Source organism: Lasioglossum baleicum, chromosome 5, assembly GCF_051020765.1.
Source record: "Lasioglossum baleicum chromosome 5, iyLasBale1, whole genome shotgun sequence".
Lineage (NCBI taxonomy): Eukaryota > Metazoa > Arthropoda > Insecta > Hymenoptera > Halictidae > Lasioglossum > Lasioglossum baleicum.
This window is the reverse complement of record NC_134933.1, coordinates 4,612,814-4,635,309: the sequence shown is the minus strand read 5'-3', so window position 1 is coordinate 4,635,309 and position 22,496 is coordinate 4,612,814. Positions and strand designations below refer to the sequence as shown.

The 22,496-nt window shown below is 42.5% G+C and overlaps 2 protein-coding genes and 2 long non-coding RNA genes across 14 annotated transcripts in view; 1 reads left to right on the top strand and 3 right to left on the bottom strand.

Moving 5' to 3' along the window:
• Window positions 1–7,894, top strand: part of LOC143208633 (latrophilin Cirl) — a 427,202-nt gene extending 419,308 nt beyond the window's left edge. For 9 of the 10 annotated variants that reach the window (XM_076423213.1, XM_076423211.1, XM_076423207.1 and 6 more), the window contains one exon: window positions 714–7,894. In XM_076423213.1, coding sequence (XP_076279328.1) covers window positions 714–1,505 — 792 coding nt within the window. In that variant the 3' untranslated portion in view covers window positions 1,506–7,894. The remainder of the gene's footprint in view (window positions 1–713) is intronic. The other variant, XM_076423215.1, reaches the window with a different exon arrangement.
• On the bottom strand, window positions 6,927–9,521 carry LOC143208634 (ankyrin repeat domain-containing protein 16). Of its 2 annotated transcripts, none has more exons than XM_076423216.1 (3): window positions 9,021–9,521; window positions 8,697–8,960; window positions 6,927–8,413 (listed from the first exon to the last, which is right to left on the bottom strand). In XM_076423216.1, the coding sequence occupies exons 1-3, from the start codon at window positions 9,325–9,327 to the stop codon at window positions 8,052–8,054; spliced, it is 933 nt and encodes a 310-aa protein (XP_076279331.1). In that variant the 5' UTR covers window positions 9,328–9,521; the 3' UTR covers window positions 6,927–8,051. The 2 variants fall into 2 exon arrangements, with proteins under 2 accessions (XP_076279331.1, XP_076279333.1); XM_076423218.1 differs by having other exon boundaries at window positions 8,697–8,948.
• Window positions 9,522–9,967: 446 nt separating this feature from the next.
• LOC143208635 (uncharacterized) lies at window positions 9,968–19,227 on the bottom strand. Its single transcript, XR_013008943.1, has 4 exons — window positions 18,934–19,227; window positions 11,359–12,922; window positions 10,438–10,528; window positions 9,968–10,363 (listed from the first exon to the last, which is right to left on the bottom strand). It is a non-coding gene; the product is annotated as an uncharacterized LOC143208635 (long non-coding RNA).
• A 5-nt stretch (window positions 19,228–19,232) lies between these two features.
• On the bottom strand, window positions 19,233–22,496 carry LOC143208638 (uncharacterized). The gene is made up of 3 exons (XR_013008946.1): window positions 22,389–22,496; window positions 19,868–19,936; window positions 19,233–19,796 (listed from the first exon to the last, which is right to left on the bottom strand). It is a non-coding gene; the product is annotated as an uncharacterized LOC143208638 (long non-coding RNA).

The following is a 22,496-nucleotide window of genomic DNA, read 5'->3' as shown; positions in this document are numbered from 1 at the left end:
GAGAAAACACCTCGACGATTCCGATAGAGCCCAACCGCTTCGGGAAAGCATGGAGGTGTGGGGAAAACCGTTCCCAAAGAGAAATGTTCGTCCAATTCCCTGTCTCTCGTTCGCCGCCGCGAACGTCTCTTCGAACTCCATCGTCGAAACGTATGAAAACTACTCTCACCCGTCATCGTGCCCGTGTCGATCATTCTCACCGATGAAATTCGAGAAAGACGTTCAACGGCCGCGATGCTAGACTCTCTCCTGCCGCGAACACACAACAAGTACAATAAACAAGTGTTTTCTTTGCCATCGACCGCGTTAGTTCTGTGTGTGTGTGTGTGTTTCGTTTACGTTCAGTAGAGGAAGAATGGATCCGGATCATGGAGACATGTCGATGACCCGAGTATTTGTACATATCATACAGCACGTACGGAATTTTCTCACTCATCCCTAGCGTCCATGCATGCGAGCTCGTGGATCGGCATGGAACGAGTTCCCGGCTGTGTGATCCTCTCGGGGACTCGCTCCACTGTTCGATCGACCGATGCCGCGGAAACGGGGCCTTGCGCTTCGCAGCTTCCCCTGGGATGCTGGAATCGCAAGGATCAGCGTGTTCACGTCATCTCGACGCAGTCCCCGACCCATACACACGAGTTATTTTCTGTTCGAACGTCGACTCTTCTTGCCCAACTCAGACCGCTTAACAGGCTCTATCTTTCCCACAGAACATTTCTTTTAAATCGTACTCCCGTGACTCTGGGCACGGCGGCTCCGAGCAGGAGGACTCACCGAGGACGCACAACACCCTGACGTTGGGTCACTCGGGACGGAATCGAGCCGGGCGAGGCATTAACGAGAACAACGAGATCAGCGGCACGAGGACCACGGGTGGAGGTAGGAGAGCGGCAATGCCGTACAATCACACGTACACGGAGATCATCGACGGAAGAGCGAACGGGCCGGGCCATCATCAGCTGCATGGCCATCACGGCCAGCACGTGCACCTACCGCGGGGCCTGGCGAACGAGGACGACCCGGTGTACGAGGAGATAGAGCGGGCAGGCGTCGGCGGCGGTGGAGGCGAGATCCAGGTCTCGGACATGTCCGACGAGGACGGCAGGAGGCAGAGCGACATGAGTAGGCAGTCGTCGAGGAGTTACGGCGATCACAGGCCGCTGATACCTTACTCGCCCGCCACGGACAGGAACCTGGTGCACTACGGGCAAACGCTGACGGACCGTGGCGGCGGGGGCAACATGCACTACGACCCGTCCGAGTACAGCCCAGCGATGGAGAGGACCCTGAACGCCTGCTGGGAGAAGCTGCGAAAGCACCAGGCGAGGTACGAGCGAGGAGAGCTGCCTCGTCTTCCCGCCTCCTACGGGATCCCGCCTCAGCAGGACCACACGAGGACAGTGGCCGTCCTCGACGGACACACGGTCGTCTGTCACCTACAGCCGCAGACGGACATGTACACCGGCCGCGGGATGCCGCCGCCTTCCTACAGCGAGTGTTAGAATCAGGGACTTATACCGACACGTATAATACCCGTATTATACCGGCATTCTTCAGCTATACCTTCATAACCTCATAGATACCGGAATACCGAAATACCGATATCATCTCGTTCGAGACCCATGCAATTCGAAAACGAATCACATTTTGATGTTTCAACCTCTTGCATCGTATTATCCAGTCAGACTTGCGGTAGAAATTTCTAAACGAATGTGTCTACCAGGATAAAATCGGACACTTAATATCGAACAATTTAATTATCTCCTCTAAATAAAATTCTGTTTGGTTGTTCTCGACATATGATCATTGGATTATGATTCATTCAGTCTATAACAGAAAGAACCGAAGAAATGCCGGTATTTCGGATGTCGGTGGTATATCGGTTTCGGTAGAGCCTCGTTGGCCTCACACCGGTGTGATCGTAATGATGCCGGTTTCAAGTCAGACGGTGTAATACCGGTGGAAAAAGTTATACGTACACCGGTATAAAAATACTAAGTCCCTGGTTAGAATACCACGGTGGCAGGATTCTGTCGTCCTCATGGTCTTCCTGCGCAAGGACGACGGACAACCAGCTCCCCGCCGTCCAGACACCTTGGTTTCGGTGCCTGGACGATACGTCGACGGATCCAGATGCCACGTCCTTCCCACGAACGAGGGTCTGACAGCCCTTCGACGACGACGGTGGTTCGTTCCTGAAGAAGCCCACGATTCCGGAGCAACCGGTGTGTCTCAGGCCGCGTTCCCGTACAAGGGACAACAACGTTTTTAGCTCAAACGCAAACGATGGCTGACCGCTAGGCGACCACGCCGCCGTTTCTAGCCATAACGATCGCCCCGGGGCCGTCTGAGATCGGCCTCCTATTACTTTGTTTCCGTTTCTGTTATAATCGCGTGGCTGCCGACGCGTGTGACCCGTTTGGCAATCGGATTCTAGAGCGACATAGAACTCGCGATGGACCTCTGCCTAGGCTAAGTCGTCGTTGTACCGTCGAAGCGTGCGTTCGGGTTTGGTTTGACAGTGACGAGTGTCGTGCGGAGAACGATAAAACGTGACGAGTCCTGTTTTGGTTCTACCGGGACAGGCTTCGAGGAGACAGGCTCCACCCAGAGCCTCGTACAAAGCTCTCGCGGCTTCCTTCCTTCGATTCAAGCCTCGAAGCTCGTCCTCGTCGCGGTCGGGGAATCGTTCCTCGACGAGATCGTCGATGCTAGCCCGCTTCGTTAACGAGAAGGCGCATCGCGGTTCTCCGTGGATCGAGCGGGAAAATCCGTCTAGGCATATCGTCGTCGGGATCGGAGACGTTTCAACGCGTGCAAGTCGTTTCCTCGTTAACGGTACCGGCGCTGATTCGATCGCGATCCCCGTTTCCCAGGGGATCGGTGACGACTCGATAAAGGGGCTAGGCTTTTGTCTACTTTCGAGTGTCTCGCAAACGTTAGTGACATATCGTGGATTGCTGTCCCCGAGACGTAGAGAAAGGAATCGTGTAATTACTTAACCGCAATATCGCATTATATTAGTGATCGCATCGTAGATAGTTACTCCTGACGCGTCGATCTATCGCGGCGCGGACGAGCTCTCGCTCGATCGCCGACGAGGATCGCCGGGATCAATCCTCAAGTTCCGTGGACGAGATCGGGAACGCGATCATCTCCGCGAGTCCCGGCCATCGAAACAAGGAACTCCCTCGCCGGAGGATGAAAATTGAAAAAACACAGGGCTAAGGTACCTTTATCGATCGTCTCAGCCAGCTCCTCATTGTACATTGCTTTGGAACGTTACGTTTTAGTCCCAGAATGTTATTTTTATAAATAAAAAATTATATATATATATAAATGTATATGTATGTATACAGTAACGATATTATACGTACGCGTGTATATTACACGTTTATCATTCAAACTGAGGAACGATCGAGCAAGAAAGAATATGCGCGCTAGACGCAGCCGTAAACGTACGAATATACACACATACGTATACTATACATAGTGATACAAAGCGATTTTCCGAGCGACGTGGAAAAAGCGAAAAAACTTAGTCACTGTTTTTTACTATTTTTTAAAAAACAAAAAGGTATATGTCGTAATACCGCGTAATCTAATGTGTAACTAAGGGAACCCGCGCGCTATTTATTTTTTATCATCCGTGAGTGTTATCTAATGTATAATTAGCGATCGTGAATCGTTGGATCGGCGATCGAGGGGTCGCGAGATATCCTTCCGGCACCCGGTCAAACCGATCGGATGCCGCGGATCCTCGAGGCTCGATCGCCGGATCCGGGTGGCGACGTTCTATGCTTGCAAGAAGATCTTTCGTCGACGAATGGAAAGAGGTGTACTCGGCGGACGAATATCGAGCGATCGAAAAGGGACCGGCCGCAGCTCGGTATTCTTCCCAGACCGATGCGGCTCGAAAAAAAAAGACACACAATATACACCGTTCAGTTAATTAGCCAAGAGCATGAACAATGCGTTTCTTAGCCACGTTCAACGTTTATTCCGCCGGATTAACCGATCCCACAAGCGAACAAACCTGCCAAATTCATTTTAGAACGAGCATTCTTTCGCGACACAAAGATTCGGCGACGCGCGAGTCGGCACAGGGATGCTTCAGAAGCGGATAACGATGAATAGTCATGCTCGGTTAAATTTACATCGGTTCTTTTTGTCTCCTTTTTTTAAATTATAGTTGTCCTCTGTCTTTGTTTACCGAGGTAAAGCTCGAGGCATCGACAAGTGAATTGTTGGAGTAGAGCGGGGCTGACTCGTGTAAATTTAACCGTGCACTACTGTCATTTTAAAGGGGAAAGAGTTTTAACAGGCCCAGCACAGACAGGCAGAAATTAAATTGTAAACCTAAAGAAGACTTTGCCAGTAGCGTTTTTCATTGGAGAGTATGTATGTTGAGTACGCAGATGATTTCCGAAGTGTCGCTGTGCTCGCGACCGCGACGCGACTTTCTTAATTTATTCCCCTGCTCAGCCGGACCGGCCGTGATCTTTCTCTCCGGCAGATCGTACGTTAAGACGACTAACTCTATAGGCGAATTATAAAAACTAGCGATAATCAGCGTTAAGGGTACCAACTATAGTTAGCGTACGGGCGTTTCCGCCTATCGTGTTGGGCGCGGAACGCGATTTGCTCATTCTGGCGTAGGCGAGAAGATGAAGACCCGTTCGCGGTATCCTGGTTTTCGCACAAGCGTACAGCGGGCAGAACAAAGCGACCGATAGCCGTGTCCGTTCACGGTGGAGCGAGCGTACGATATCAGTTTCGAGCCACGTAAATTCTTGCCGTCTTGTTTCGTATCCGTAGATCGTGCCAGCGTTGAATGTCTCAAATCGAAGATCGTCACGTGCCGTCACCGTGGGTAGCCGAATCGCAAAACGCTTTTCGGACAACTTATTCGTACTATTTCCTTTCTTCCACTTGTACATTCCTTCGTTGTCGTTCAAAGTCACACTCGCGGCGTGTACGTTTTTCAGTCAATTAAATGCAACTCGCGGGTGCGTGAGGCGTCGAATGGTGCTCGAGACAAAAACGAATCCACTGAACGCGTCTCTTCCTCCGGGATGCGTTGCGGTGCGTGACGACGACGTTCCGTTTTTAACTTTTTAAGGTAGGTGATTTGTTGATCACCGCGCGCAAGTTTCAGCGACCGTTCGGCAGCGTTTAGGGTCGCGACGCTGCGACGCGACGACGACGATGATGTCCGCGAGCCAGCCAGTCGTAGGATTTTTGTACGAGTGAAAGATCTTGCTCGCGAAACGACTATTGCCAGATATATAATCGTAAATGCAGCCACATTCCATCCGTTCGACGTATCGTAATCGATAGAGACAAGGAGATGAAGCGTACGAGAGCCAGACGGGAGCTACATTCGGAACTCGCCGTTGCCTGGTAAACAGAGGTGACCGATTTACGATTTGCATATCCGATTCTTTTCGTTACTTCGCATCCTATTCCTCTGTAACGATCACGGTGTAACCGGCGGGCCATCGATGATGAAGAGAACACATACATGTACAGGCACGGGGTCGTGCCACTTGTTCGTCTCTCAATCGAGAAAATGATAAGGCAAGCGGATTCGCATTTTCTTGCGAACTCGATTCCGAGCTTTTTGTATACCCCTGGCGAAAGATATTCGATCAAACAAATCGAACGTATCTTGTTATAATTATTCGCGTAAACGAAAGTGGCCAATTTCTTTATTAACGATAGAGACACATCCGATTTTTTGTAAAATATCAAATAAGAAAGCCTGACACTTGCTTAAGGGAAAGTTTACTTATGCCTAAGTGTCGAAAACAAATTTTCAGCGATCTCAATCGTCATTTGTACCGTCTAGAGTACTAAAACACGTTTGATGAGGAGACAGAAGCATTTGTCATTTTATTGTTTAATATCCATAATATTTGCATCATATCACATTTATTACAAATGATACACTATTCTTCGTTTCCAATAATGCTTTCGGCAATCATGTTTGCGATTTAGATCGAATATTTTCTGCCAGGGGCACTATTCGAGTCCAGCGTCCATTATCTGATTGAACGAAACTTCGGATGTTTCGTGGCTCGTGTCCTATTGTGATTTTCGTTTTGAAATCTCAGGAATCATGAGAGTACAGCCTTCTTCGTCTATAGCTTTTGATTTGTCTGAGGAGAAGTATGGGAACATGGAAAAATATATCTAGAACGAGCAAGTCGCACTCCCTCGTGACATCGCGTCTCTTGAAGATTTGTTGCGTGAGAAAAGGGAAAGAGAGATAGCGTTTATCGTCGGGAAATCTCAAAGCAAGGTGTATATAATGTAAATAGGGCTTTGTACATGTTCAACACTTGTAATGTAAATGGAAAAGTGTATGGAGAACGAGAAGAGAGAGAGAGAGAGAGAGAGAGAGAGAGAGAGAGAGAGAGAGAGAGAGCGTGAAAGTGTGCCCAGAATGCAGAGTGCGTGCGATGAAACGAGTAATCGAGGAAAACGAGCGGATCGATGTGAACACAGAAGAAAATACGCTAGATAAGACAAGTTACTAGTAAGTAGTGAATATTACAGTGACTATTATCGTGATGGCGGATGCGTGAGGCGGTTAACTTAAGTCCCCCCAAACTGCGTAATTAGTTAATGTGTAAATAAATTAAGCGAGGAAGTAAAACATTAAATGAAAGCCCAAGTAATCATTGGATATTTATAATGAGTCTCCACCGAAAGTGAGAACGGGAAACGAAAGCGAGAAGAAAGAGGACGAAGGAAACAGGAAGCAGATCTGACCCAGGGAGAGAAGGAGGGGAAGCGAACAGGACACGTAAGACTCCGTGCGGTTAGGTTAACTGTTGCGAGAGAGAAAATGGCACAGGGGAAACGAAGAATACAAACCAACAAAGGGAAACTTAAAAAAACATGCGAGATTGTAGGAGAAAAGACAAACGACCAGAACGGGAACTTTTAAGATTGTGCAACAATTAATCAGATGGACAGATATACAGTGCATGTTTTATCTTTAGCTGTTTTATAAATATTAAATCTATCCACCCTCCATCACACCCTCCCCTCCTTCTCTCTCTCTCTCATTCTCTTTCTCTAAGATACACGCATACACACACATCTACCTTTTTCTCCTGTCTCCTTTTTCACGCGACAAATCGGACGCGAACCTTGACCTAGTACACAGGCGTGTACCGTTCAATTTTTGAGATATGTTCCTTTCAATCGTGCGCACTGTCTATTCGTTAACTTTCGTCGCATATGCGCAGCCGACGATTCATGACCCAAGAATGTAATTTGCGTCTAATAACGTTTCGTTTCGAATAAGACAAAGAATCAGCTAAAGGATGACACACGTGCACACGTCGCCAGCGCCCCCCGTCTCTCAGTCCAATCTTCCCCTTTTTCCAAAAATCCAGCCTAATTTGCGGCTCCTTATAGACCCGCTGACAAATATTCAGGATGGTTTTCTTTGTTCCGAACCGTTTCGCCTGAAACTGACGAGTCAACGATTGCGTGCAACCGCAATATTTCAAGGAGAACGGTGCGTGATTCCACCACGCATCAAATTCGCGACGATTCTGTGATCTTACCGGTTATGTTTTCTCGTTGTAAGTGATAGTCGAAGGTAACCGAACACGCGGACAGTTCTTTTTCTGTGGAATCCATCGCCTGCCTGCACGCGCTGAGGAAAGACAGGGGATCACAACCTGAAGAATAAACCGAAGAAGACGACGAGGACAAGTGAAGATTTGAAAACAAAGACGAACAAGAAAAATGAAAAAATCTAGGTATCACCGATTTTCTAAGAACCTCCGTTTCTTCATTTTTGTATGCTTCTTTAAGACTGTCTGATACAGGAAAAAAGGATAAATAAATGTGTACCAATCTCTGAATGAAACGCGAGTTATTCTACTACCAAACATTGGGGGATTTCGAATGAAAGTTTTTTACAGAAAGAAACGAATTCCGAGCTCCTGTTTCTGCACCTTTATTTGTACAGATGAATGCAATGGTATGAAACACTTCGATGTAAACAACAAATTCATTAAAAGATCCTATTTTACAGCCCCAAATTCCATTAAACATTTGATTGTGTCGACTTGATTGCTCCTACGCGCTGCGACTAATGGCGTCACATTGAACAACGCTTCCGCGTGAATGTCGATTAAATTTTGTTCTAAGATATGTCGAACAGCTGTGGTGTTTCCGGTCAACGCGGCCACGTGTAAAATAGTCTGACCAACGTTGTCAGTAGCCGCTGTATCAGCCCCTAATTCGATGATTCGTTTTATCGCGGCTAAATGGCCTGCCTTTATTGCTTCATGAAGAGGAGTCGACCCTGAGGAATCTCTCGCATTCAGAAGGTCTTTATTCAGACCCACGAGCCGCTCGATTAACGACTCGTGACCGTGAAAGGCTAGAGATAATCAAACGTAATAATTACATCAAATCTGTTCCCGCCAACAATAGATTTTTTAGCTGCTTATCTGCCAAATCGATTAACCCCTTAATACAAAACGTAAAGAAAAATGAAAATAATCTATAGTGGCCTTCAAGGATGTTGATATCTCTACAAAAATTAATGTATTTGTAAAAAACATAATATAAATTTTTATGTGTTGGCTATATGGGACTCAAAGGGGGAGTTAATCGTTTTGCCTTGTGAATGGCTGATTTGTAGGTAAGTATAGAATGATTACCTGCAATATGCACGGCGCTGCGGCCATTGTTACTTCTATCGTTAACACACTTCGGCGAGTGTTCGAGCAACAAATCGAAAGCGTTTAGATCACCAGAGCGACAAACGATATGCAAAGGTGTCCATCCGTCTTTGTTTCGAAGTAATGGATTCGCCTTTGCATTCAAAAGCGCGGCTATAGAGTTGCAGGCTTCGCTTCCGGTTTTGGTGCATGCCAACATGAGTGGAGTCCAATCAGCGCGCTTTAAAGAATCTACGGCGGCACCTTTAAAAGTTGAATGTTTTCAAAATCAAACATCACGTAAAATGAAAAATAATTAAATACCTTTTTCGAGCAAATACTTCAAGATTTCGCTGTGGTTAAATTGAGCTGCCTCGTGCAAAGGCCTTTTCATGTCTTTGTTAACGACGTCGACTTTGTATTCAGGCTTTGTAAAGGATTCGCACAAGTATCGAACTATATTCAAATGACCTTCGCGTGCCGCAACGTGCAACGCACTGTCGCCAGAAGTGGAATGTCGGAAAATTGTCCAATCGTAGATGTTATGTTTCGATACGAGAGTTTCTACTCTAGGTAAGCATCCGTTTTGACAAGAATGTAGAAACTCCCGAGATAGGTTAGGGCACTCCATAACATTGAATTTTTAATCAGATGACATTGAGAAACACGTGAGAGACTCAAATAAAACGAATGATTCCTTCAGAACTGACAGAAAAGTATGGACGGTATGGAATAGAACTCGGCGAGCTATAAACGACGTACAGGAATAGACCAATCACCACACAGGGTTTTGTGCAGTTGGGAACTTAGACCAGACCATACCCTGATAGCACAATTGACTCCACGGGGAGTGACGAAAACGCGCATAAGTTGACTCCACTTGGACAACCTGGAACCGTCTGGATGCAGCCCACGTGAAATGCAGCTTCTGCAGTCTAGCTGGAACGCCACTCTATCCTGGATTCCGCTTCCCCGCAAGATGGCAGCACGGTCGCACTGATTAATGCGGCGAATGCCGTTATACAGGGCAGCGCCGTCGGTAAGGGCAGATCGCACTAATGTGGCAGATGTCGATAAAGTAGATTTCTATTGTACAAATATGTAGCAGTTTCCCTTTTTACCGACAATACTGATTTTTGAATGAACATTCAGTCACATGCAAGGAGAGAAAACGAAAAAAAAATCTGTGCAAAATAAAAATTCTCTGCATCGATTGCAAGAGATGGAAGCTAAGATTAAAATGTCAACATGCAAAAAAAGACAAAGTGTCGTACAAGGGACAAGAAAATTTACTTTTTCTTATTTTTTAATACACCGCAGGGAGTTGGTAAAGACACATGGACAATGACACAAGGAATATATATATAATAAATATTATAATTTTTTATTATTACTATGCTTTATTATTGGACGAACACCTAAATATCTCTTCAGGTTATTGTGATGCAAAAAATATTTGTTACGTAATGTGCACGGTGTGCCAGATATTTGGTCCATTGACACCATGCACATTACGTAACAAATATTTTTTGCATCACAATAACCTGAAGAGATATTTAGGTGTTCGTATTTAAACGGAACACCCTGTATATTGTGATTATTACACGTTGTTGCCTCTGCTTCCCAAAACTTGTGGCCCGTAGCACGTTCTGGCATAGGTGGGATACCTAAAAAATACAAAGAAAATCAGTAATGTACAATATATGCATGTGTGTTGAATGGCATAATTAGATATACGTACCACGTGAAAAATTAGAGGTCTTCCTCTTCCCCGGTTGCCGCAGCTTCCTTCTCCTCCTTCCCTGGATAGCACATTATATTTATCCTCCGTTCTGTAAATTAGATTTTTAATTACACAGTGAGTAAAGGTGAGTATTTAATCTTCTTCGCTTATTGCTCATCTCAACGAATTTTCTAATTTCTGGTGCTACAATTACAAAAGGTCTTCTGACGTTTTTCATCAACTAATATACCTAACTGATTCAAACATTGCAATGATATTTATAAAAAATCGATTAAAGTTGAACTACAAACAAAAGAATGTACTACCAGAAATAAAAAAATTCAATGATGAGAAGCAAGTGAAGAAGATTAAATATTAGGTTGTCCCAAAAGTTCCTTCCGCAATGCCTTTCTTTAATATTGCTAAATAAATATTAGGTTGTCCCAAAAGTTGTTTTTCGATGCATGCACATAATGCAAATTCATATTAAGAAGTACTAAAATATTAACATAAAGATTATCGTATTGTTTGTATTTATTTAGCTACATTAAAGGAACACAATGCGGAAGAAACTTTTGGGTCAACCTAATACTTGCCTTACTGAATTGGTTTAAGCCATCATTTTGCCGATTTAGAATATTGCTAAGCTAATTCTAATCTGAATGGGCCAAAGCTGAATTGTGTTGGATTTGTTTAAAGTGATAAATGATAATAATGATAATGAAAAGAGAGTGATAAAGTGATAAAGAAACAAACAATTTACTATTTTGGACTCTACATTGAAGTGAACATACTCGCCCCGTAGCACCTCATACGTGATGGCAAATGGCACTGTCGCGTGGTGTGCCGACAAGCGTTCTCACGCTTTTTCACGCGAAGATTCTGGGAGACATTTGAGCAAAATGAAACCGATCAACCAATATAAATATGTACAAATACCTTCCGTTCTTCCTTCCTTCCACGTAGTGCACGTAATCCAAGTAATCCACGTAATCACATAATCCAAGCAAGTCAATCTAATAAATAGTCAAATAGTCAAATGCCGCAACGCAGACCGCACCTGCGAATGTAACGTGTAACCACAGAGCGAAGCTATGTAAATATATCTGTGATTGTGTCAAGAAAAACGCTGCATGTCACAATTTCAAAAAATTTCAGTTTATGCATTTATTGAACTTTATAGTGTAGGATTAGGTATTTACCAGAAAAAACGTCACGAAAATCAATTCAAAAGACTCGAAAAAATAATACAATTTAACCAATGTCCTTGTCAAAGCATTAGTGATCAAAACTTTAAACGACAATATCTCGAAAGTGAAAGTACAATGTGACATGCGGCGGCGTCCTCCTGACAACCACAGATATTACGACCGAGCTAAGCGAACGAGAACTTGCGAACTGTTGAGAGTTGAGAGAATAACTGAAAACTGCTGAAAACTGAACGGCAGTTTCCCCTTCCCTGACGTATCGTCGTATCCGTGAGCGGTGTCGACCGCGCTTGACCGTGTTGGTGCATGTTCGATTGCACGCGCGCTACACACAAACGTACCTCTACCATGTCCGTGTGACTACCTGCTCGACCGAACGCGTCGGCGACGCGTTCCTTCGATTTTCACGTTGCCGAAGTTTCGGAAGCATGAGGCGAAAAGTCGGAATCTGGAGACGGCGCGCATTTGAATCTCGGGCACAGCACGCGGCGCGACGCACATTTTGCTATAACTTTTGATCTAAAAGAGATATCGAAGAGAAATTAGGCCTAATTTTTTTTGAAAAATCGGTTTTAACGATGTAAAAAGAAATATATTTTGTATTTTTTAAATAATGTTTTCGTTGATTCTTAAGGTATAGCCGGAAAAGATGGTCAGAAGTATCCAACCAAATTTGTTTTTAGTCACGTCATGTTCAACAGAAAATTATGAAAAAATTCATGAATATTCTACCGAATAGCATACACTACTGAGATTTTTTTCAAAATTTTTGGTTGCAAAATCGATTTTTAAACAAATCGGAAAACATAAAATTGCCGATTTTATGTATATACATACATCAAAGTCTTCAGTTGACCACATTTATATTGTTACGTTAGTTGTGTCTCATCCTGATTATTAATGTGTATTTTTTCAGATTTTTCGGATTACGGAAACATGTTTTAAAAAATTGAAAACCTCCAAAAATTCCAAGAAAATGCATGTTTTGTATTGAAGTGTTAGAGACTCCAGTTTTATAAGAATTCAGTACTTGGATATTATTGAAGCAACCGTTCTTAATTTTTTAATAATTTTTTAGAGGTTGGGTAGCCGTTAACAAAACAAGTACATATATACGGCTGGGAATCTTCTGGCCCCGAATCGAATCCCGCATCTATAATCGTTTTGTTCGGTAAATACTTATTGCTTCGAGTTTTAATGAAAAGTTTAACCAAAAACATTTTTTAATTGTCTACATTTATTTTCAACTTAAAGAATTGATGCAGTTCGCGCTGTCGACTTTCGCTGTCCACTTTCTGTAATTGAAAAAAAAGAAACACAATTTAAGTTATGATTGCGAAGTGCAGAATGGTTTCGAGGTATTCGAAAATACCGCTACAGGTGGTCCCCTGTGTATCTATATCTTCGAGTAACTAATTACAAATTATGTATCTATTATTCGTGATCCGAAATTTGTATCTAGGAGAAAAATTAAGGGCAGATTCGGAATCAGCGCAAAAAACTCTATAAGAATCATCCAACAGTAATTGTTGAAGAAATTTGGTGTTGCGGAGACTGTAAATCAAATGGGAAACTTTCTTCCAGCAGATCTATTAATGGGTCTATTAACTTTTTTCCGTGTAACATTTTGTTTATTGTCTCGTTTCTTTGTTATAATAAATGGAAGCTTATGTTAATTTGTTGTTCTTCATTCTTTAATAAGCCCCTTTTAATTTCCCATCAGTTTCAACTCCATAAAGTAATAGTTTTCTGTAAAATCCGTATCAATGCCTCCGGATCGGAAACTTTCTGCCAGGGGTTGTATTAATTCGAGTAAAAAAGTTATTTTTTAATGTTGGACTATATGGATTTGGACTTTTCGTGAGAAGTTGGAGAAATTAGTTTACTGCACGATGTGAAAAGATATGTAGTGGACATGGCGCGTTGGAAAGAGGGACTTTCCGGACGCATCCTTCTCAAGTGCGCGCTGTGGACGGTTGCGTTGAGGGTTCGGTCGTAAAAGTGACGATTACCAGAACCCTGACTCAACCGTTGCAATGTCCTTGGCAGCGACGACTTTGAATTGTTTTGGGGAAGGAAACTTTCTCCTTACTCTTGAGGAACGGAGAATTCCTCCCCTTATTTTAACGGTCTTTCTCACGTTGCTAATCTTCCCACCAAAACGGATTTTTACCAGTGGAAAAAAAGCTTGTGGCACTCGTTGAGAACGCATCGCTCTAGAGTTGCCCGCGCTACGTTAATTTATATCTCTGTACTTTGTTAGTACTCGATAGTCATTAACGTTTATAATCTAGTTTTCTCGTTATTGTTATTATTATTACATCTTGTTTTGTTATTGTTACGTGTTATTGTTTTAATAAATATCTATATCGTTGTCTGTTAACCACGCGAAACATCATAGACACTGAATTACCCGTCATCCTAAAGATATTTTTCCAGAAATTGCAGTTGGCCGGAATTGTAGAGAAAATAGGTACTAAATGTTGCATTTCACAACTTTTTTATGTGGGGCCTATATTGAAAATTTAAAAGATAGTTATAATAATTAACCATTTGCAGCTGTTTTAATTTCGAAGCTGTTTTAACTCGAAAATGAAACATCTCGTTCTAGGTAGAATAATTTCGTTCTATACGATTCTTTTCATTTGATGGATATGAAATTGATTGTAATACCTCATACAATAATTAAAGGATTAGTAATTGATTAGCTACCAACATGTTTAACAATGTAAACAATATTTTGCATAATGGGACAGCAATTTTTAGTGGTGATTTCGAGTCACCACTGGAGTGCTAAGGGTTAAAGATGGTAGAAATTGCAGGATATTACAACAATGACAAATATTATAAAGCAGATACGCTAACGTTACCGTTATCGCGTCAGAAGGAATAGCTGCAAGCTGCAAGTACAATTGTATAGAGTATAGAATTTCGGGGAAAACTGGGAAGAGAGGGAGGGTTGCCGGAGGATTAATTATGGCGTGGAAGAACCGACGCGACGGTGCCCGTAAGGATAATCACGGTCGCTTAGAGTGGCCGGACTATGGCAGGGTAAGACGTGGTTTCCCTCGGGTCTCAATTATCCATCGGGCCTTAATTTGTCCGGGCTGTTTGTCTCTCGATCAAGCCGGTTCGTCGAGGTCCTGGTACTGTACTTTGGAAATGAAATGGATGATTATGTGAAAATTTGCTTGTCAAACGAACATTCTGGGAAAAGGTTCAGGTAATTTCGTGCAGAAAATCCAGAGTTGTTTTGGTAACTACCCAGGACTTATTGGCCCTCGCGACGGTCAAAGTAATTGCCCAGTTTTATCGACGTTTTATTACTTCGTCGCGTACCCTGGTATAAAGCAGCGAAAGCAATTTAGATATCGTGAAACGGTTCGAATTTCTTTTCTTGCTGTTCTTGGAAATTCTGAAATTGTCAACTCAGTGGTCGGCACGTATGAGACTTTTCAGGCCGCCTCCTTTCACCGGCCGCACGTCTCGTTCTCCGTAACGGCCTTTATCCTCGAGACAGCTCAGGCCCGTATCTATCCCAGACCGTGCGAACTGCGTACAAAATTTCTGTTTATGAAACATTAGAAATTCCATTTCTTTATACACATATTTTTAGCGTGTCTTTCTTAACATGTATGAATTAAATGAAACGAGGCTTCATTAACTGATCTATTTTTATTGAATGGAGTAGAATTACACTGTCCAACAAATTTCAACTTTTTTTATGTTCCCCAATTACTGAAGGGTCCTTCTTATAGAGTTTTTCGCGCTGATTCCGAATCTGTTTTCAATTTTTTTCCTATACGCACAGTTTTTCAGGAACAAGGCTTTGAAAAAAAACATATTTTTCAACTTCAAACAAATATTGTGATGTTATTATAAAAGATATTGAATTGTTCTTTCTGGCAAAAGATTCTGTAGACTTTCCCGAATACAGTGATATCCAATATTAATACATTATGATTGATTAAACATGTTTAAACAATGATTAAATACGGAGAGATTTCGTCGCGTCGGCGCACAGTGGAAAATTTGGACCAGACTCGATTCAAAATCAAAGAACTTTCGATAGAAATGAGGTAGAGCGATGAAATTTTTTTTAAATGAAAGCTGAAACTTTGCAGAATATGGGAAAAATAGGGAAGTTATGGTACGAACGTTTTTTAACCGAGAAAATTCGTTAAACATGTAGAATTTAAAGAAATCGATTTTGCAATGTCCTGAGGTCGTAGACAAATTTTGAGACCAGATTTGAAATCGGCGTGAAAAAATCTACGGGAAATGATATATAGCAAAAATTTTAAAAAAATTTTCCGCGCGTGGTATTGGAAAAACCACAATTTTCTCGAAATTGTGCAAGTTTAACGAATTTTCTCAACGTTAAAAAACGTTCTTACCATAATCTCCCTATTTTTCCCATATTCTGTAATGTTTCAGCTTTAATTTTTTAAAAATTTCATCGCTCTACCTTATTTCTATCAAAAGTTCTTCGATTTTGTCTCCGATTTGGACGAAAGGTCACACTGTGCGCCGTCTCCAAATTCTGACTTTTCGCCTCATGCTTTCGAAACTTCGGTAACGTGAAAACTCAGCCCGTCTGAGTGCCTGTTCAATTGCTTGCGCGCTACACACAAGCGTACCTCTACTCTGTCTGTGTGAACTACCTGCTCGACTGATTGACGCCGACGCGTTCCTTCGATTTTCACGTTGCCGAAGTTTCGGAAGCATGAGGCGAAAAGTCGGAATCTGGAGGCGGCGCGCATTTGAATCCCGGCACAGCGAGCGACGCGGCGATAACAGAACATACGGACAATAGGACGTCCTTATATTAGGGTATGTATTCGGATAATGGGGGTACGGATACGGGAGTCTCTACTGTATTCAAAGAACAAGTAGACATAATTGAAATCGTAATTCTAATTGCAATATTTTGTAGGACTCAATATAAATAGTACCGTATACTCATCTTTTTTTATCGATGAATATGATCACTAACTAAAATAAATTCCTAATAAGAAAAAAAAATGTTAACAACCCATTAAAAAGTGTTAAAAACGCGACTGAACATGTTGGTGAGAGTCCCATTTGGGGGTGAACGGAACTTTTAAGCTAGTGCTTGAAGCGGACCCTGGGATTCGGCAAGACCGCAGATGTGGCAACCAAACCTTGGGGTTTTCCAGCCATCTGGAAACTATCGAAACGGTGTAGCTTCGAATAATTTTCTGCCAGGGCGGCGAAGACTTCGGTCGCCGTGGCCAAGTGGTGCAATAAACACGGCCAGGTAACCCGACGCGCGTCGGCCAGCCAGACATATCGGCATGAAACCACTAACAAGTTAATTGCAGACCTTGTTTATTTTTCGTAATTGTTTCATGTAAATGACGCTAGCTGCTTCGTGTGGCGTTCTTCCGATTAAAAAAAGACTAATCTCAAGATAGAATTTGGACTGTGGATAGTGGATTTATTCAAAGTCTTCGAATAACGGCACAATCAATTTTCTACCGAAACCGAAATAATACCGGTATTCTTTCGGTTTTTCCAATGCTTAGGTTGTTCCAAATGAAAAAGGAACTACAGGCCACTTAATGTTCCGTCGTAAAACCCTCCGCGCGAAGGAACAAGCGCGAGTCCGAATTCACAGGCGAGGCCGTCATAAAACATTCAGCTAAAGACCTTCCAGATGTACCTCCCAACAAAGTGATTTTTAGCCAGCCGAAAGAAGCACAGCCGATGTAGCCAGATGTATTTGGACCTTTTATACCGTTAAAGTACTAAACATTATACCGTAGCTACCTGCAACCGAACATACTCCTTGGTTTCAAATTCTTGCTTTAGTTTATTAAAAGGAAGTAGACTCGTTTTCAGGATTGCAAGGGTGCGGGATTCGCCTCTTATTCTCATCTCTCGATAATAATACAAACACGGGGTTTTTCACTAGTCAAAAACGCTAGATAAAAGATCGATCTAGGACACTATCTGCCTCAAAAGTTCTATTTTTTCGTTTACGAGGCGTAATTGGCATTATTCGGCAGCATGTAGCTATGAAAATAGCTTGTATGCTTCCGAATAATGCAAATTACGGTGACGACTAATGCCAATTTCGCCTCGTAAACGGAAAATAGGACTTTTGAGGCAGATAGTGTCCTAGATCGATCTTTTATCTAGCGTTTTTAACTAGTGAAAAACCCCGTGTTTGTATTATTATCGAGAGATGAGAAGAGACGAATCCCGCACCCTTGCAATCCTGGAAAAAGGCTATACTGGAACTGCAATTACTCGAATTAATATTCGGACGTTCTAAAAAAGACGAGAACTTTTTTAATATTGTACTAAACGATTTGAACTTTTTTGGGGAGCTACAGCAATTAGTTTACTACAGGATGTGAAAAGAAATTTTTTCATAAATTGCAATTGATCGGAATTGTATGAAAAAATACTAAGAGTTGCATTTTACAACTTTTTTATGTGGGCCCATATTGAAAAATTGAAAAATACGCTTTGTAGATCTGTGTCGACTAAACATATTTTGAAAATTTCGTCAAAATCGGTTGACGTTGCAATGAGCTACAAACGTTTAAAGATGGTAAAAATCGCAGATTTTCAGCCTACATCGAAGAATTACATCTTTCAAGGCCTGTCGTTTTTTCTCGCATCAACCGATTTCGATGAAACTTTCACAGTGCACATTATTTCCGCAGGCCTACAAAACGTACTTTTTAAATTTTCAATATAGGCCCGCGCGAAAAAGTTGTAAAATGTAACTTTTAGTATTTTCTCTGCAATTCCGACCAAATGCATTTTTTGAAAAAATTTCTTTTCACATCCTGCAGTAAACTAATTGTTCCAGCTCCCCCAAAAAATTCAAATCGTATAGTACAATATTAAAAAAGTTATCATCTTCTTTAGATCGTCCGAATATTAATTCGCGTAACTGTACGTATTAGGGGATAATTAATGTATTACTGGTTTATTGATTTATGTGTAGGTTTACTCTTAATGTAACTGTAAAGAAAATTACGGCGAGGGGGGAAGAACGTAACATTCAATTTGTACATATAGTTTCCATCTCTCTTGCGATCAATGCAGACAATTTTTATTTTGCACAAAGATCCGCAGTCTAGGAAAAATAATATAGATATAATAGAAATAAATAAAATTTAATATTTTTTTATATCGGGTTTATTATTTCGTTTTCATTCAGAATCGGTATTTGGAATTGTCGGTAAAAAGGAAGACTGCTACATATTTGTACAATATGTAGAAATTCATTTCACCGACATTACCAACATTACTGACATAACCTCACCGACGGTGCTGCCCTGTATAACGGCATCCGCCGCTCCACGCAGACTCCACGAGCTGCCTTCCATTTGGACGGAAGAAGCTGCCCTCTAGATGCTGTGACGGCGGTGGACGGCGGACTTTGTTACATCTATGCGCATTTCTGGAAGCCCAGGTGGCATGAACTCCACACTCTTTCTAGATGTACTCCAACCGTTGCTCCGAGCAGCCAATAAGCGGCGTCTGGAACCGTACTGCCCTCCAAATTCACTCCACGCTCTGGACTGTCCCTGGCAGTTCCAAACTGTGCTATCAGGGTATACTTGTAGCGTGACCCGTTGATCACGCGAACATAGTTACGATAGCGTTACCGTAATATAGGTTCGATTAATGGCGCTGAGAGGGAAATTTGAATATAAAGCATAACGTTTAGGTCAAAGCCGCGTATTTCATATACATATATTCTTCATTCGGGCACGATAGCTTAGGCTTAGAATAAGTAGGGAAACAAGAGGTTTCCACAGAGATCCTTGACGAAACCAGATGGGCGAGACTAATCGAGGAATTTGGGTAAAGTCATGTAACTCTTGGAGGAGCTTCTCCAATTTCGCATAAATAGGCAGTCGAAGTCTAGAATCGGTCAAGGACGGGAAGTCGTAAATTCTCAGTCAAGGACCTCTTGGAACTCCCTCGGACCTCTCTCTCGCTCGGTCCCACGACCCTTGTTTCGACGGGCCTTCACCCTCGCGTGTACCCCACTCTCGTGCGCGCGCTATTGAGGCACCTCCACCACCAATCACCATCGAGCAGCAACCAAAGACGAGCCACCCGACGAATCAACGTTCAGCTGGAAGATCCGAATTTTCCTATTGGCTAAGGAAAAGGATGCTGGAAGAAGATAAAACTTATTATTTTATAAGATAAAAAAATTACATTGTTCAAAGTTATTTTCTGCAAACCTTCCACGAGCAGAGTGCTTCAGCGCTCCACGGGCACCCGAACCCAGCAAATTCTCCAATCCCACCACACTGCGACGTAACATACTATACTATCAGAGAGTGATACTGTAGCGTGACCCGTTGATCACGCGAACATAGTTACGATAGCGTACCGCAATATAGGTTCGATTAATGGCGCTGAGAGGGAAATTTGAATATAAAGCATAACGTTTAGGTCAAAGCCGCGTATTTCATTCATATACATATATTCTTTATTCGGGCACGATAGCTGACAATACTATCAAATACTATATACCTAGGTATATATGTATGTTCTAAGGTTGGGAACTGGTACTGGAAAACTCGCGCATGCGCGACGATTCTAGCGTCACTGAAGTACAAATTCGGGTACCTTGGTCGCCCCGCATAGCTTCGCAAAATTTTTTTTTTCGATTTTCAAATAAGAACGTTTAACATGCGTATGTTATATTAAAATTTGATGTGTGTATGTATGTATAATATATAAGGGGGTAGTATACCCTCGATTTGTAACTAGAAAATACCTAGAATATTACTAGAAAAATGGCTCGAAACATGGGTTTGCGCGCTGTCGGTTTTCGTCCTTATTTGAGCAAAGTTTGGGCTGAGTGAGGGCTTATTCTAAAGAGGAAGGTTAAACACACTGCGCCCTGGTTACGAGGTTAACGAGATTATGTTTATAACTAATAATATGAGGGCCCAAAGTAGAGAAAAAATCTAGGAAAAAAAACCAGCACATTTCAATGCATTTTTCTGTCTCCAAAAGACTTTATGACTTATGAGATGACCAGGGCGCAGCGCGTTGAACCTTCCTCTTTAGAATGAGCCCTCACACAGCCCAAACTTTGCTGAAATAAGGACAAAAACCGACAGCGCGCAGACCCACTTTTTCGGACCCAAAATCTAGTAAGATCCTAGTAAATAGCAAATATCTAGCAAATAACTAGAATCTTACCAGATTTTCGATCGAAAAAGTGGGTCTGCGCGCTGTCGGTTTTTGTCCTTATTTGAGCAAAGTTTGGGCTGTGTGAGGGCTCATTCTAAAGAGGAAGGTTCAACGCGCTGCGCCCTGGTCATCTCATAAGTCATAAAGTCTTTTAGAGACAGAAAAATGCATTGAAATGTGCTGGTTTTTTTTCCTAGATTTTTTCTCTACTTTGGGCCCTCATATTATTAGTTATAAACATAATCTCGTTAACCTCGTAACCAGGGCGCAGTGTGTTTAACCTTCCTCTTTAGAATAAGCCCTCACTCAGCCCAAAATTTTCTGAAATAAGGACGAAAACCGACAGCGCGCAAACCCATGTTTCGAGCCATTTTTCTAGTAAGATTCTAGTTCCTTTCTAGTTACAAATCGAGGGTAGACTACCCCTTAAGGGGCTAGTCTACCCTCGATTTGTAACTAGAAAATTACTAGAATCTTACTAGATTTTGGGTCGAAAATATGGGTTTCGTACTAAACGTTGTTTGACCTTATTAGAACAAATTGTGGGCTGTGTGAGGGCTCATTCGAAAGAGGAAGAATAGACGCAGCGCGCTTTTCTCACGAGGTTAACGAGATTATGTTAATAACTAATAATATGATGGCCCAAAGTCGAGAAAAAATCTAGGAAAAAATCCCGCAGATTTCAATGCATTTTCTGTCTCTAATAGACTTTTTTGACTTATGAGATGAGAAAAGCGCGCTGCGTTGAACCTTCCTCTTTCGAATGAGCCCTCACACAGCTCAAAATATGCTCGTATAAGGTCAAACAACGTTTAGTTCCGAACCCATTCTTTCTAGTAAGATTCTAGTTATTTGCTAGATATTTGCTATTTACTAGAATCTTACTAGATTTTGGGTCGAAAAAATGGGTTCGGAACTAAACGTTGTTTGACCTTATACGAGCATATTTTGAGCTGTGTGAGGGCTTATTCGAAAGAGGAAGGTTCAACGCAGCGCGCTTTTCTCATCTCATAAGTCAAAAAAGTCTATTAGAGACAGAAAATGCATTGAAATCTGCGGGATTTTTTCCTAGATTTTTTCTCGACTTTGGGCCATCATATTATTAGTTATTAACATAATCTCGTTAACCTCGTGAGAAAAGCGCGCTGCGTCTATTCTTCCTCTTTCGAATGAGCCCTCACACAGCCCACAATTTGTTCTAATAAGGTCAAACAACGTTTAGTACGAAACCCATATTTTCGACCCAAAATCTAGTAAGATTCTAGTAATTTTCTAGTTACGAATCGAGGGTAGACTAGCCCCTTAAATATATTCTAATTGTGTCCGGTTTCCCGGCAATAACAGTTCGCCTCAACTTGCCCCACACTGTAGAACGCACATACGTTCCTGGATTTGCCGCGCACGCGCGAGTTTTCCTATGGTATCAGTTCCCAAGTTGGAAACAGTTGGGAACAGAGTGGCCAGACGAGTCCGACCTTGGGACCAGTGATCAGTGATGCCGAAATCGTGGTACTGTGGTACTAAGCCGTGGTACGAGACCCCCCCACTATGACCTACCGTTGCCCCTACTGGCCTTCTCCAACTCGCTCGCGCGCTACACTCGCCAACGTACCAGGGGGTGTAAGCTGCAATGGAAATACCCTGATAGCACAGTTTGGAACTGCC